The 18,411-nt window shown below is 28.6% G+C and overlaps 1 protein-coding gene across 1 annotated transcript in view; it reads right to left on the reverse strand.

Annotated features, from left to right (window-relative positions):
- Nucleotides 1-277: 277 nt before the first annotated feature.
- Nucleotides 278-18,411, reverse strand: part of LOC123297802 (E3 ubiquitin-protein ligase ZNRF1) — a 104,077-nt gene continuing 85,943 nt past the window's right edge. Inside the window, exons 2-4 of the mRNA XM_044879591.1 lie at nt 1,796-1,891; nt 1,084-1,189; nt 278-485 (exon numbers count right to left, since the gene is read on the reverse strand). Of these exons, the coding sequence (XP_044735526.1) occupies nt 428-485; nt 1,084-1,189; nt 1,796-1,891 (260 nt within the window). The 3' untranslated portion in view covers nt 278-427. The remainder of the gene's footprint in view (nt 486-1,083; nt 1,190-1,795; nt 1,892-18,411) is intronic.

An 18,411-nucleotide genomic window follows, 5' to 3' on the forward strand; every position in this document is an offset into this window, starting at 1 on the left:
CACCCTGTTTCGTAAGCCCTTATTGTTCCTTTTTTACTTCAGAAAATTAGCGATAGTTTATCTAATTTGGACGGGGTACAAAAAAACTAAATAAAAAAATATAACAAATTTCATTGACGAAAATTAAAAAAACTAAAAACGAAAAGAATAATAATTACAAACTAAAAAAATATACACAACAAAAGTTTTTCATTTTGTCTTAAATGTATAGTATAGTAAGTTTTTTTTTTAATAACATAAAAGTTTTCTTTTTATATACAAGTTTTTATGTACAAAATCTAAAATTAATATTATGTAAATTATGTTGTATAAAATTGATATTTCAACAACGCAGAGTAGGCTGAGTATGATTCTGGTGTGGTAGTAGTATAGCAGTCTGCTGTTGGGCTAATATAATCTTCATCTCTGATTCGGTATCAGAGCCCTGCTAATCGCCCGGATGCTCTGGACAACAGCGATTTACTTCAAACCATTGGTCAATACAACTGAAACAGATAATATCTATTATTAATTTTCCTCAACCATTTGGTCGATTCTGGATGACCATAATAAACAACTTTCAAATTTTTCTGATAATAATTCATACAGTTTAAAGTCTAACCGAATATTAATATTACTGGAAGAAAAAATTCTTGGCCAAATTTCAAAACTTGATTTTACATTTTTTGCCTATACAAAAAGCTACGATATCTTGAAAAACTGTATGTTAAATGGTTAAATGATAATAGCTTTTACATTTTATTCATTATGCAAACAGTTATCAAAATAACCCGATTTTTGTATTCTTTGGATCATAACCGTGCAAAATTTTAAATCGATATTACTATTCATAACGAAAATATGAGGGTGTCTTCATCTTAAATGCGCGACACACTGTATAACTGTTGTAACATTTTAAAAATATTAGTTATTATACGCAGAGAGTCAAAGTAAACGATTATCACTATACTGTACTGTAATTACAACGTTTGTAACTACAAACTGTAATAAATTACCGGAAGTTTACACTTGTTTTTAATGGTGTAGAATAGATAAAATATTAAACGTTATCATTTATGATAAAAAAAAGACTATAATCATTACCTTTTATGATAAATACATAGGCAAGGTAAACGGGCAATAGTATCGCCCTGCTGTAAATCTTCTAAACATATCACACATTCTCCTTTATCATCTTTTAATACGTCTTCTGTAAAAGTAAAAAAAAGAAAGAAATATTATATAAAATGTAAGAAAGAAAAACTAAAGGGAAGATGATTCCATAGGGTACGCCAAATTTAATTTTTAAAAACATTTAATTATCATTATTTTGTTCAACAACATAGAGCAGATTCTGAAGACAGTCGAGAACTTCGGAGCACCAAAAAACTATCAAGCGCAACGTTATAACGCAGGGTTCTTGTACAAATTGAAGCGTTTTGAAGATATTGTAGCAAAATTTTTGAATGGAATTTGAATTCGCAAGTTTATACTGTTTATAATTGACAAGAAAAATTTTTTTTCAAACTATGGGATGTAATATTTTGAAGAAGGTTAAAATTTGCAAAAACCTAGCTGAGAACTCTCGACATTAACAACAAAGTTTAACGATACAAATTTAAAGGTTAATTAGAATAATGGTTTATACAGCCTCCTTAAAGTGAAAAGACATATTTTCCATACGTCCTCTTACATCTACTTCATAAATTGATGAAATTTGCTAAATCAAAAATATTAACTGTGTTACATTAATTTGTTCAAAATTAAATACGGCGTACTCGATGGTGGGGCATTTTATTAAAAAAGAAATCCTTACCGTTGTATGAAAGTCTTGGTTTTGTGAGACATAAAACTAAGTGAAATTCTATTTCATCAGGCAATACAAATTTGCTACATACTGGACATTTGATACCTGTAACAAAAACAAAATCTTATTAAATATTCATTCAGTTTAACTCGGTAAAACTGTCTCAAAGACAAATTATCGAATTTCATAATTTTGAGCCATTTTTATGCATGAATGAGTAACATCTTGTAGACAATCTTACTAAAAGCAAATTAATGGCCATTATTATGTAAATACTTAAGACTGTTTCATACACTTTTTTGATTGGCGTAAAATCATTCTTTCGCGTGAAACTATAATTTTTTTAGAAAAATTTTATAAAGAAAAGCAGTTTTCCAGATCAGAATGGTTAAACTTACAATTGAATACTAAGCACCAATGAATATTAAGAAGGATTCTTAAAAAAATTACAAAGTTTCACGCCAATCAAAGAGTGATTTCACGCCAATCAAACACATAAATTAAGTACGTATGTGCTTAAGATAATGCACAAATATGCACATTTTGTACAAACTGAATCTTGTGGCTCAGTTGGTTAAGTGGTGAATTGAAAGGTCAGAGGGTGTTTAGTCCGCTATGAGAGCGTGTTGTTTAAAAACTAACAGAAAAAGTTGTTTATATTTATTCAACAATTTATAATACATACGGGGGTTACAACGAACAATAACATGTTTTTTAATGTGTTCGCAAATGTTTCAACCACGTTGAAAAGTGCATTGTTAAGTAAGTACTATATACGTGATAAATTATACCTGTGTGCACAAATGTTTGCAATTAACAATCACTCTCAACAATTTTCAACAGAGAAAATAATAACCATTTCTTTTGTTCTTTAATAATGAATACAATTGCAGTGAAATCTTTTATAAGTGATAATAATTAAAGCTCAGTGGTTGTCGGTACAATCAAAATAACTGATATTTTGTTTCGTGGTAAAATGATATAATTGATTAATATAAATCAAATAATATAATATAGTAATTGTCAAATAATATAATATAGTAATGTCTCCTATAGGTAAATAATTACCCACAATTAATCTGAACTTATACTGTAAAATGAAGTCATGAAGTCAACACAGAGGTGTCGAGCTTAGAAAAGGAAATTAAATTAATTTTTGTTATGAAGGCGGGAATTGAATCCACTACCCTAAACCTTTCGCGAACGGAATTGGTTACGCATTAACCAACTGAGTGAGCCACTAGGGTTGACGATTCAATGATGCTTCATAATAAAATGGTGTGGATGAACAAAAATCTAGAAAATTCGCCAACATGTTTATTTATGAATATAAGATTTGAAATTTTTAAAACACACGGGTCATTCAATGTAGATACATTGTAAGAGTTTCTACTGAGTTTCATACTGAGCGACAGTACTGGCACCTCCCGTATTAGGAAAAGTATATTACCTTGGGTTATTACCAAGCGTTGAGTAAATTAACTTTACACTCGCCTAAGTGAAAGGTTTTTAGCCGAAGTGTCAGTAGGAGATAGAAAATGTAACTTTCTTTCTCTGTGCGGTATTTGTCAGTTTTTTAAATAGATTAAAAACCTTTGATTAGACAACATATCAGCACCAATCCAGCGTACTTTTTTACTATGACGCTCTGCTTACAAATCTAGAAAAATTGATGTGGTTTCTAAGGCAAGATACTTTCATAAGAATTGACTCAGTATTGTAAAGGATATTCGTACAAAGTGCTTATAAACAAGTTTTACTGTCGTAGATAAAATATAACATATTATGTAAGTAGCAAAGCAAGGAAAACTGTTGTATTTTAATGTGTGTTGTATGTACACCTCTAATCTATTCATATAAAACCATCACCTCCTTGGGATTTTTTTTTCTCTCACTAGAACTCTAGAAGAGCATAATAAAACAACAATTAAAAAAAGAGCTTTACATGCAAATAATATTGTAACAGTACTATACTTATGACGAATGACTGACTACTCTACTGTGACTCAAAAGGGTTTATTTTTATTAGGGACGTATCTTACACGCTACAATTTTTTTTTAATTATTCAGACTGAAATGCTAACTATATGTCGTTAACTTCTTATTTTATACACTAATGATTTCAAATAGTAAATGTTTTCTATGTAACTTCAAATCGAGGATAGTTTGATCCAAGTTTAGGATTCACAAATCAACTTTTATATTTTTGTACAAGTCCATGCTAAAAGTTTTCGGGTGAATTCATCTATCAGGAATCATGTTGAAAAAAATGGTTCTAAGGAAGTTTAAGCACCATGGCGTCAGTATTCATAAGTATTCGAAGCGAATTACATAAATACCTTACAAAAATAAATCCCGTAGAACTTTGGAAATTGACGGAAAATCGAATATGTATTTTTTAATTTCCGAAACCGAAGTTATCGGATTTATTTCTGTACGGCATTTATGTAATTCGCTTTCAATACTTTTGCAGAGTAAGTATTCAGCAACTTCGTACATATTTGCTGGTGCAAGGGTGAGACCCCAAGGCGTATGACATTTATATTCTCACCTGTACTCCCCAAAACTGACGTCATGGTGCTTAATCTTAAATTTAACATGTAGGAAACATTTTTTTCAACATGATTCCTGGTGGTTCATTTCACCCGAAAAATTTTAGCATAAGCTTGTAGTTTATTAGTATTATAGAGGATATTTTTAATAATGAAAATAATTTGTTTCTGCAACCCTCAGAAAAATTATTTTATTTGATAATCACTTTTTTTGGTGGTAGAAAGTTGTTTTATAGAACTGAGTTATTGGATACTTTCAGAGTTACGAAAGTTTTATCACAAGTTTTTTTGATAATTTAAATCTATTCGATTTTACAAAAAAGAGATTCGAATGAATTTTGATCTCTAAAAAATTAATAACAAAGTTTTTTTCAAATATTTATTTAAAAATTTGTTTAATGTGCAAAGAAAGTAATCATAATAACGAACGGGACTAACAGATGAACTGACAAAGCAGATAACAAATACAAGAAAACTGTAGATGAAATTATTTCGGTAAAGAGGAAACATCTTGTATGCATTACCACCGGAGTAAATACAGCAATCTGTGCAGTCAGTGTAAGGCTTAAAAGGTGGAAAAATACAAGAGACGATTACTGCAGGGAATAAAAACAGGAGGAGGTGACAATTGAACATACCTGCAGTGTCATTGCAGACAGTTGGAAAACAAATTGAAAACAGCTTAAACGTAATCTGACTATTCTACTTAAACAGTAAACAAATTACTGGATTGAAGTAAATGATTTTATACTTGGCCGAGTCAACGATCTCAATACTCAAGAAAATAAGTATTTGATTGTAGTTTAAAAATTAAAGTATAACTTAAATTAAAGCATGGGTTGCAAGTAAATATTTTCCTGCTGCATGTTAAGAACATATTTCTGCAACTAATACCTACTTTTTATTTCAGTTTAACATACGAATACCATTTTTCTATGTAGTTTTTTGACAATTTAATAAATTCAGTATAATTCACTTTAAAAATTTGATAAATATCCCATCCTTTTGACAATAATATCAAATTTAAAAGCTATCATAATTTTAATCGTTTCCAAATAGCATTTCTTTTAGTTATAAATTAAATTTATTATTAATATTTTATTATAACAATAAGAAACATTTATAATTATTATTTAGTCGGTTAAATGAATAAATTTAAAAAAAAAACCCTTTTGTTAAAATGAATTTATTTTATAACTTTACATAATGTCACACCAAAGATAATTAATTATTTTGATTTTAATTTCATTGTCTTTATTAAATTTAATTAAAGAATCAAAATGTTAATATTTTATTTTAATATAATAATAAAAGGACAATAAATTGTTTTCGAGGTGTGAACACACAGAAGGCGGTAATTACTATTCATGTCCAATTACAAAAAAAATAAATAAATATATTATTATTAAAATTTTTAATCAAACTGTTGAAACTTTAACCTTGTAAATATTGTTTCCTTATTATTTAATTATAATAAAAATTTTTAATTAATATTTTCACTGCTGTTAATGACAGGAAAATGGTTGAGAATTTTTTATTTAACATATCTGAGAGACTTATTATGCTTTAATTGTTGTACCGATCTCGGAAAATACGAAATATTTGAGACAGCTGCTGCGTTGGAAAAAATATGAGAAAGTAAAAATACGAGAAAAAAAATTTTAAATATACTTTCGAAAAACAAATAGTGTTGGTTTTTTAAACACTTTTAATTTGTAAAGAAACAATGCAAGCACTGATATTCAACATTTTCTATACAGGGTATTTCAGCAATTAACTCAGTCAATTATTTGTTTTCATTTGTTTAAACTTAAGCTAAAAGTATTTTATTTTCTATAAGTGGTGGATTTTGAAGTAAACAATTTTTCTATTAGATTGAATTACAATTATTATTAATTAAAATATGTGTATATCGTAAAATTCACACAATTTTTGTAATTTATTAAAATGAGCTTCGAAAAGGAAATTAATAAATCGATTTCTTTCCATTTATAAAAGCTACTATAAAAAATAGAGTACATTATAATTAAATACTCATACCTCAACACTTTTCTATAAAATTTTAATACAAGATGTTCGGATTAATACTGCAAAAAGTTCTCATGAAAAAAAACAATGTTCATATATTAATGACTAATCTATATCTATAAATATTTCAGAAATGTTTTCAAGATTACCAAAATACAGCAAAATAGAATCGATAGCAAGCTTTTCAGAAAATGTAAATTTGTATACAAAACTTAAATAATAAACAAGTGAAAACAAACAATTGACTGAGTAAATTGTTGAAATACCATGTAAAGACATGTTGATCACGCAGTCGTTTGTTTTTTTTACGTCATATAAGTAAAGAAAGATACATACATACTTAACTGATATTCTCATACAATACATTCTATATAATTTGAGCCTACTTTGCGCTCCCACGGGTAAACAGTGATGTTTATCTAAAAATGTTCCAAACAAAAGTTTATTTTTTTATAAGGAACATTTTTTACATTTAAACTTTTGTTCCAACTCTAACGATTTATAAAATGGGTATTGCGGACCTAATTGACCTATGTAGCTCATTTACGAACTCGACTTTTTATGTCCTGAGCACGTTATAAAAATTTCAGCTAGATATCTTTTTTTGTTTTTGAGCTATCGTGTTGACACAAACAGATGGACAAACAACCGAAAATTGACTAATTAGGTGATTTTATGTACACCCATACCAAAATTTTGTTCGTAGCGTCAATAACTTTAAGCATTAAAAACTTGGGACTAAACTTAGTATACCTTGATATATTTCATATATATGGTATAATAAAGTTAATTTTGACAAAAAAAATCCATTAAGTTGAAAAAATGTATTTTGTGCCTAGAGCACATAGCAGCCCAGTTGGTTGAGGCGCTTGACATGAATATAAGAGACTCAGATTCGACTCCTGTTACGTGTGTAATTTGTTTTTTTCTTTAATTTAGACTAACTTGGCAATTTATTTGTCTATACTTTACGCCTTTGTATCATAATTAACCTCAACAATAATCGAAATGACTTCGACGTTTAAAAATATGTGTACAATACCTACAGTAATAAAAAATAAATAATTAAAATGCTACGTTGCAAAGTTTCTAAAAAAGTGATTAATTTATATTTTCCCTTCATGATAATTTTTTTTTTAAATGAAAAGTTATTCTTGTTACTTTATTCTCATTAATCCCGAATAAAGTAAAAAAATAACTGAAAAATGTTTAATGGATTTCAATGGGAATGAATCAATCGGAAAATTTTTTAACAGTGTCAGAATCGTTAACGATATTTTTACATTGTTACTGTAAATTGACCCGTGAAGTTTTGTATCATAATTATAAAACACTCTGTATAAAAATAATAATTATTCATTCATATATATTTATTAAAAACCAGAAATCAATTTTATCGTTGGAATAACAAATAGAAGCATTGTAAAAATAACAACAATTAAATGACAATGCTATATTAAATATTAATAAATAATCAATGAAACCTTATTAAATGACAATTACATTGTAGCATGACCTGGAAAATGCGTCAATAATGAAACTACAAAAAAAAATGTTTGATAGAGGTAGAGGTTACACGTATCACGTATGGTATGTGTATATCTGTCAATTGTTATTCTGTTTGTCTTTTAACATATCATTATTAATATTATTATTCCTTGACAATACAAAAGTCGTTAATATATCATACTTTTTTTCTACCTCTGTGTACAGCTTGTCTTCACCTTGGGGTAAGTAAAAAATACCCTCTAGGCAGTAAAAAATATCCTCTAGGAATGGAATGAAAGCTGGTTTTAAATAATTTTGAGGATTTCGATTATCGGATAGTGTTATTGCTGTGACAGGACCATCAACAAGGTTTCTGAATAGATAAGATTGGACACTTTAACAATTTTCTATCTAAATATCTTTTAAGGCTAGATAGGAATATAGAAATTTTTATACTGATAAAATTCTGCGGTCATCGATAGACAATTAACTGTTTAAAATAGGAAAGAGCCGTCGTCTGAAAATTTTGGTCAGAGTTCAAACACAACTTTCCATATTGAGTGTGCACTAACGACAAAATATATTTTGAAACTTGTACGAAGCATATCTAACGAGAAAAATTTGGAAACAAAGTTTGTGTGTAGAGGTCATGTGGCTTTATCAGATTTTGATTAAAAATCTGTAAAAAAAGCTATAAAAAAATATTGTTATTTGATTATACATTATTTCAAACGATAGAAATTTATCATTGATTATCAAAAAATATTTTTTAATATTCTATAAAAGGAAACTCATATTAATGTGTTTCGATTAGTAGATAATTTCGAATTATAAACGAATTTATTTAAAAAAAATCATTTTTATTTGATTGAGTAAAAAAAATTATATAAACAGTAATAAAATATAAAACGAATTAGTAAACAACGCCGCAAATTATGATATCTAAAATTAGTTTAACTAAATCATAAGGTCTCCAAACATTCTGTGAACAGTCCGCAAACAAGATCGCCAGCATGTTGACAAAGTTATTATTTTTAATTTCTTATAAATCAAATTAGGTCACAAAATTTGCAGCGCTATAACGAATCAAATGCCGAAAACTGCATTTAAATCCGACTTACTACTCAAATTTTTCGAACTTTATTTTTTCGTTTCTTCGTCTATTTTCAGACATTCGTCTATTTTATAAAAGAACTAGTAAGATAAAATACTTTCGGCAAACATATTGTTGTTATACCAGGCCAAAATGTTTCCTAAAAAATGATAAAGATTTTATTTATTATCTACATTGTAAAAATAATAACAAAACAGATAAAGAATCCATGTGGGTCTTGAAGCGTCTATCAGTCTGAATTTTTGCCTTATCTTCAATAAGGTAACATAAAAGTTATTTGTTTATATTTTGATAATGATTGTATCACATTTTTAACGTTTTAGTTGAACTATGTATCGTACGAAGTATTTTGTAAATAAGTTTTGAATGGAAAATAAAAAAAGTAAACAAATTTTGATTGGAATACCGTACAATATTCTTACACTACCGCGATAATTAAAAAGACACTAGCTCCAACCATTTTTATACCATGTATGTATATGAAATATACCAAGGTAGTCTAAGTTTAGTCCCAAGTTTGTAAGGCTTAAAAATATTGGTCCATTTCATATTAGTCCATTTCCGATTGTCTATCTGTCTGTCGTTTGTCCGTCTGTCATCACGATAACTCAGAAACGAAAGTAGATAGCAAGCTGAAATTTGTAGCGTGCTGAGGACGTAAAAAGTAGGGCCGAGTTCGTAAATGAGCAATATAGATCAATTGAGTCTTGGGACCGTAGGAGCCATCTTGTAAATCGTTAGAGATAGAACAAAAGTTTAAATTTAAAAAATGTTCCTTATAGAAAAATTAATAACTTTTGTTTGAAACATTTGTTCGTAAACATCACTGTTTACCCGTAAAATATGCGCAAATTGTATAGTTTGTATTAAATGAGTATATCAGTTATATGTGTGACATGTATGTATGTGTAATGTGACAAAGTAATCAAAACTGTCTATTGGTATTTCAACAATTAACTCAGCCAATTGTTTGTTTTCACTTGTCCAAATACTTTTTAAAATAGAACGAGGTCTGATTAAAGCACTAATTTCAAATTTTTACTTATTTTTCTAAAATGACAGAATATATCATTTAGAAAATATCTGGTTAAATTAAGCTGAATACTTTGGAGGGTTAATTAAAAAAACAATGTGTACCTACCACTTAAATAATAAGAAAGATTTATTTAACTATTCTTTATAATTAATTTATATTTATTATTTTGTTATATTTATCTTCAGACTAAATAGCAAAATAAAATGTTATTAATTATGGAATTCCACTAAATAACACTCTAATCAATAACAATACGTGTCAGCTTTAATTGTAAGTGGTACACCTCTAAGCGATAGAGCAAAACTCTATGGACATAGTACAAATTGAATGCAAAATACAAGGAAGTAGTATTTTTATGAATTTCGTGAAATTCTTAGCAATTCCACCTTCAATACTAAATAAACTTTCTTTATAGTTGCAAATTTGATTTGCAATTTACTTATTATTATTCATTTGATATGATAATTCAACATCGTGTTTCATTATACAAATTGAATATAATTGAAAACATAATAGAATTGAGTTATATATAACTTGTTGAAACCGGTTAAAAATTACAAATCGTCGGTTTAAACCTTCTGTTTCTATTCCAAATTTTCTTCATTTTCATTAACAAGATTGGGGACTAAGTTCTAATTGATTATAAGCTTACAATTTAAGTTATATATAAATTAAACAGTTATATATAAGGATTATATTAAACTTAGCCTAAGCTTTATAATGGATAGAAATTTTGATGGTCGAAGGAAAATTTTGGCAAATGAATTGCTCAAAATCTTCTACTTAATTCATTTCCTTTTGCTAGCGAGTGGTTAGGTAATTATCGTGTTGGTGCTGAGAACAGTTAATTCCGTGACAAATAGATATACGTGACTTATACATTTAATTACCCCCCACTAATAACAAAATCCAATCCAATTTTAGCTACCTTTAAACACACGAACATTTTTTCCATTAAGCATAGGTAAGAAACCTAAGGACACTGGCTAACCCAATTTTTGGTATCACACCGGACTCTATGGTCTAAGTGTGCCTCACCGCAGGACAATTACTCTAGCCATACCTAACCTAGGTAAGAATCAACTAGTTCTAGATTAAACTGGAGCTATGTCATAGGTAGAAACACACCCACGAACACTCACGGCTTTAAAATTTAAACATAACCATGGTTTTTCGCGGTAACAAAAGATTACCAACAAAAATAAGATAGTTTTAAAATTTAAAATATGTGATTAATGGAATTTTCATTTTACAAGGCGAAATCTGGTGGTGTGAGCAATTTTTTGTTTTCAGTTTTGATTTTATAATAATGCAAGAAAGGTTGAACAAGTTTTATGTCAAAAATAAGAAAAACGAAAGAATACTCAAACAAATATAAATTTCTCTGTAAAACTACTTTGTAATATTAAAAATGTAAGCCCTGTTGCAAATATCTCAATAAAACATTTGTATCTTGGGAACAGTTTTGTCATTTTCTATGATAAACCTTCTATTAAATCTAATGCTAAGTGAGATATTGAGAGGCTGTGATCCAGGACGTGTTTAATAACTTTTTTTCAACGAAAATATTCAAAACAGAGATGTTTCTTTCCAAGAGCCAGAAAAAATTTGTAATTTTGAGGTAAGCTTAATATTGATGAATTATTCATTCAAATTATTTTGTTCAACATTCAACGACGCCAAATTTCTGTCGTCGAAAAGGTTGAAAATTGTGAATTTCAAGTTATCGCCGAACAATCTCGTGCTTCGAATAACAGACAAAATAATTTTTGAATTTTGTATTCATTCACTTCTTATTTGAATACCGTCCTCAATGAATGTCAATTTTAAGCTTGCCACGAAGCTAAATATTTTCGACTCCCTTTAAAAGAGAAGCCTTTGCCAATGAAAAGAGCATAGAGAAAATGTTGTTAGGATTTTGACAAACACATCTCAAATTTCCAGCCGTTGCAAAAACTACGCCTGGCTCCAGAGCTATCTAACATTTCCACGTTTTCATGGTGAATAGCCAAGCACAATACAGAGGACACTCACGAAAACTATACATATATGATAATGAAGTTGAACTTTACATTATTATAAAGGTCAAATGATCATCATACAAACAAAATTCAAACAACACAAAATTTGCATAAAAACAAAGCCCATACAGAATAAAACAATTAAAATATTATCAATTATCATTATCAAAATACCACATAATGTTCGATGAAATCTACTTGTCGTATATTCAGGTTCATCTTCGGGTACACATGATCCCATAACAATACCCATCATGACATTCAACTAACTCATAGGTGCTACAAAATACTTTTTTCAAATAGAAAACACTACTTAGAAACACACACTAAAAACATTCAGAAGTTTTGTAAAAAAATTGTCATCAGCTAATAAGAAACCGATTAAATAACATTATTTTATAACGACACCGGTTTTTGTACAATGACTGACACTGTTGTTGTATGACAATATTATGACAATCACTCATTGGTAAAAAATTTTTTTATTGTGTCAATAACATATTTTTATTAATCGATATCGTAAACACAATCCAAAAAACATTTTTTTTATTTCTCATGTATAAACAAAAACAAAAAAGAAATTGTATAAATAAATTGTCGATGTGATGATTATTTCGTGTCCCGGTCTGCGTACTAAAAGCACCGATCTGCAGCAGTTGTAACCAGACCGCACACAGTTGAGCTTGGGTAAAGAAGAGCTCCAGTCAGCCACGTGCCTGGTACGAATGTAACGAATAATATCGTTACGCGCATTCACTGTTTTGTTTGTTAGAAGAGCGAACATTTTAGGTAGGTGTATTTGTTGTCTCTATTATAGAAGGTAGAAAACATGCTCACATATACACACACCGAATCGAAGATAATATTAAAACCATACTGACGGAAATAATAAATATCTCCATATAAACGAAAATGTTGTTGTACTTTTTATTTTTAAAAGGGATATCGAGATTTATATGTTCGTTTCCGTTAATGTTTTGCAAGGGTAGATAAAGATGAGATCTTAATGTTACCAATTATACGCTTTAAACATTGCGTTAAAATGCGAAACCATAGACCTAATTACAAAATGTAGAACCGTCTTGCTGTTGATAAATTAATAAGCTAGGGTAACCTTTATATGATTCTTCCTCTCAAACAGTGGCGGATTTAAGGGATGGCAAAGGAGCATTTGCTCACTGGGCCCCCGAAGTGGGAAAACAAGGGGACCCGTATTGAAAAACGGTGGGAAAAGACAAATTAGCATAAAAGGGCACGGCAAGAGGGTACGAAATTTATTAACGAAGATTAAAAAAAGAGAGGGAAAGACAAATTTGTTGGAAAGGGTACCACAAAGGAGGCCCCCAAGTTGATAAACGGAGTCTAAAAACCAAAAAAACCGCCCTATTTACAGATTTTACCCACTGGGCCCTTTTCCTTAACTTTTCCGCTACTGCTCTCAAATATATACTTAACCACTGTATTGGAAATCAACGCAGATGAAATGGATTATTCGAGGAAAACAGTTTTTTTTCGACATTTTTAAGGTATTGTATTCCAACCTTTTTCACTTTTTTTAAATATTTTTTTGGCAGTTTTGAAGGCTTGGCACATTTCTGAGGCACACCTCATAAAATTGACTTGAGAAAGTTGAATTAAAGTTAAGAAGATGTCGTTGAATTATAATTAAGTTAGTACGAGCCGCAAGGCAAGTTTTGCCTTGTGGTTGAAATTTTTTGTAGCTTATTTTCAACTTTGATGATGAATTTTTTTTATAACTTCATGAATGTAGACGAAACTATTCTAGATATCGAAAAATTTTATTCTTACATTTCCTCTTGTCAACATAATTTACCATCAAAATAGAAAAAATATTATATATTATTTAATTTTTGCCCCCACTTCCGTGCTCATACATCCTTAATTAGTCGTTCATAACGGTTTTTTTTTTTTTTTTTTTAAATTTTTTTTAAAGGTTTTAACTGCGATTAAATTTTTTTTTTTTATTTCTACGGACTAGTTTTGGAGAAATCTATGAAAAAATATCATCCGTCTACGTGGGAATTTGCAAGAGCCCAAAGTTAAATATGCCTTCTTTTGAAGTCATTTATTTATTTAAATAATCGGGCAATTCCTTCTAAAATTTTCAGGATTGATTAAGACATAGTTCATCAACATTCAAAAAAATCAAACATTTAATCCAACATTGCTCTGGCGCTCGTGCATCTTTAAGAAAATTTGGGTGAAAAAATGAAGGAAAACTATTATCTTAAGAAACCGATATGCATAATAAACTGATTGACGTTTTATTCAAGCGAGTAGAAATTTCTACTTTAAAACATGCAATTTTTAATTTTCCATTGTTTGTCTTCTTCGAATTGGTCAAGGAAATCTTTTGTCTGCTATTATTTCCTAAATCCATTGAGTTACAATTTAAATGACCTTGAGAAACTTGTATTATTTTTAACCTACAAAAACAATTATTGTAAACAATAAATACAAAATATATGACGTAGGAAGAACGTATATATTTATAAAATGAAAATTGAACGTTATCGAAAATCGAAAAATTTTATAAACCAATGAATGGTTTAAAAAATTCAAGTTAATTATCATTTAAAAAACTTTTAAAGCTATAAATAGTTTTGATTAGGACATGTTCGAATTTCTATGAATTATTAATATGGTCTACTCAATTTAAACTTTCCTAGAAATATTATTTAATCTATTTCTGACAAACATTTTTGGAACTGTCTAAATATTATCCTGACGAAACTAGTGTTTACTACTTTGGTGTAATGTAAATAAATTTTATATTAGAAATAACATGTGCCAAAAAGTAATATATATAACTAACTAAATAATGTTTAGTTTAATGATACTTTATTCCGTTCACAGAAACTAATTGATGTCTCGCAATAAAATATTTATCCTATTTGAATAAAATTATAGAAGACGCAGATTAAGAGAACAGTCGTGCAAGTGGGATTAAATTATAATCCAGTCATTTTAGTCAAAAAAGGGGGTCAATCTTGGAATCTAACGGAATAAACTTAATATTTGTACAAACCTTTGTCAGCGATCTTAGATATTCAAGGTCATAGGTCGTGAAAATCAATTTTTTGAGAATATATCGTTTCCTTTGCCTTCAATCGTATTAACATTCATTATAAAAAATGTAGAGGATAAAATTCTCTGCACATTTTGTCTTAAACCTATTTTTACAGGTTGAACCGTTTTTGAAATAGAGAAAAGAAGAATGCAAGGATATTTTGCGAGTACTTGTGAAAGATTGGGATTATTACTGAAATAAAATACAACACTATTTGCTACAGCCTTTTTTTAAAGCCTATACCATCTTTAATAAGAAAGATTCACCGAAAATATGCGACTTTTGGGACAACATTTGTACTATTGAAATAAAGATTTGAACAAATATTCACCTTATTCCGTTAAATTCCGAGGTGAAACCCTAAGATGATTGGGCTATTATAAAAAATCATTATTTGTGATTCGCCTGGCTGTGATTATTTGTGTACTTGACGTTATAACGTTCTGACAAATTTATATTAATTTTGTAAATTTTTGTTGAGTTATTACTGAATAAAATAACAAGAAAATATTGTAAACATAGGGTATTTCATTTTCGATGTTATTTTTAAATGTGCCACCATTTTGGTATTTTGTACTAGAATGTCATTTGTTGTGGGTAAGTGACAAGTAAAAACATCCTAGTTTAATAAAAAAAGACGAAATATTCTATAATCGTTTGTGAATGAATGGTGTTCTATTTAGAATGTTACTTTTAATTTTTATCATTTCCACACTGATCTTTTGAAAGCAATCGATGATATTTAGTTTTTTTATCATCTATGGTATGAGGATCATTACCCTAGCCCTTTGTTCCAAATATCTCCAAAGAAAAATTTAAAAGGCGTTAAATCTAAAGACCTAGACTATCAATTAACGTCGTTTTACGAAAGATTATTCGACTTTCAAACTATTAAAATGTCAAATATTTCGTTCGGAATGTTCCTACATGGTGAGAAATTTTTTTTTGGATATCACTATGTCAGTATCTGTGTGAACGCCATACTGTGTGCTGTATTGAGGGAATAGTAACATTAGCAATAGTCATGGCAGATGAGTCAATGCAGTATGGGCGTCAGGTACATACTAGTTGGCGATGCCCACAATACTTCTTGTGGGTGGCCCTAAAAATAAAATAAGATAAAATATAGGGCATTCTAGTACATAAGTAGGGCACAAAAAAGATAAAAAAAAGACTGGTTTGTTTCGTAAACGTTTATTTCTAAAACGAAAAAATTACCCCATTTCCATAAAACCTATATAAAATTGGTTACTACATCACCGTGAGTTCGAAATTTATCACTACCCTTAGTTTCAATTAGATTCAAGGTTTAATTTTTTTAAGAATATTTTGACCTTTTATCCACATATGAATGAGTTAGAGGGCTCTTTTGGCATTGAAGTTTAACCGGAAATGCCTCTAATTTAAAAAAAAACTGTTTTACTATAAAACTTATATCAAATTGTAATTATTTTTAGGATTCATTCAGTCATTTATTGAAATATAATTAAGAAAAAAGGATAATCACTCATTAATTGAATTAAAAAGTTATACCATAGTTAATATAAACTTTCAATTTAAATAACTATATTAACTATATATCTGTAAAATGTATATTATAGTAGCGTATGTATATTACCAAGTTATACACCTTCATAACTTTACAATACGATGGTTAGAGAGTTCAAATATTGTTTTTAGACACGTATTTCATAACTTTCAACAATATAAAAGTTAAATCGAGAATCAATATTTGAATATTTCATAGAAATATGACTATACACAAAAAAACCTACCACTTAATACTGTTCTAAAATTAAAAAAAGAAGCTATTACAGAATGTAGCAAAATAATTGAACAAGCTTTTCATTTTTCATTAAATAGAACAAATGAAATTTTTAAAATTAAAAAAAAACCTTCGATAGAAAATACAAAACTTTTTGAGTGTTTAAAATTATTTTATTTTATGGTGGAGGTGCAAGGAAAAAAATACTTTTTACACACAAGTTCATATGTATTATTCTTCACAGCACTTCCACCTGACTTTGAACAAGGCAAAGTATAAATGCAGTTATACCAAAAATTTACCCTAGAATTTCACCATGACATATATGACGGTTCTCTACACATTTTTCAATAGCATGAAACCATTATTTGATTGGCGTGACACTTTATAATTTTTTTAAGACTCCTCTTAAACATTCGATGATGGAAAAAAATGTTTATAAAGAAAAGCGGTTTTCCAGATAAGAATGGTTAAAGTTACATTTGAATTTCAAGCACTGCGATTATTACTCTATCGATTTGAAATTTGGATATGTTATAGGTACTTATATTCTATCGGCCCTAATTACTTTCTTTTTTCGAAAATCTGTTAATTTTCATTGTTCACATTCAGATATAGTGGAATACGAAAAAGTACCTAAGTGTGAACAATGAAAATTGTGAAAATTAACAGGATTTTCGAAAAATAAAAGTAGAATCAATTATAACTTAAACCATTCTTATCTGGAAAATCGCTTTTCTTTATACAAATTTTTTTCCACCAACGAATGTTTAAGAGTCTTAAAAAAATTATAAAGTTTCACGCCATTGATAAATGTGTATGGAACCATCTTAAGAGACAAAACCAATTTTTGATGGATTCAGTTCTTAAAAAAATGTACACTTTTTTATAAAGTTCGACGCTGTAATTTTTTCCATTTAACGGTTCGGACGATATAGCTTCTAAGCTTTGCATTAGAAGTGCTTTCTCAACAGGTTATTCTCATAGATCTATTAAAATGATAAAATCATATGATATAATAAATGTTGACACGTCCGGGTTTGTTATTACAGTTTGTTACACCCAGTATATTATTTACAAAATTTATTGAAAATTTGAATATAAATTACACAACAAAAACATCATTAACACAGTTTTTAGAAGCATATTCTAATGAAACTTGTAATGTTGTATTTGGGTTTGGTTTTTCGGATGATTCGAGTTCAACAAACTAAAATTTACTTAGATCGTTGACCAGAGGCAGATTTGCTTTGTGGAAATATAATATTAACTATTTTAAAATAGTAACAGTAAAAGGACGAAGCCATGAAATATTAAAAAGGACAAGCCATTTCATTATTTCTGTTAAAGAAGAAATATAATTTAGTAGTTTGAAATTTCTACATTCAATAGGTGAGCGGACTAAATTTTTTCACTTACTTTAAATGAAGAATTCTTACTTCACGAATAGAAAAATAAAGTTGGTTTTTAAAAATCTTTACTAGTATGCAAGATATGAACATTTAAAATTCGTAATTAAGCAAAGAGGAA

The sequence above is a fragment of the Chrysoperla carnea genome, chromosome 4 (genome assembly GCF_905475395.1).
Source record: "Chrysoperla carnea chromosome 4, inChrCarn1.1, whole genome shotgun sequence".
NCBI lineage: Eukaryota > Metazoa > Arthropoda > Insecta > Neuroptera > Chrysopidae > Chrysoperla > Chrysoperla carnea.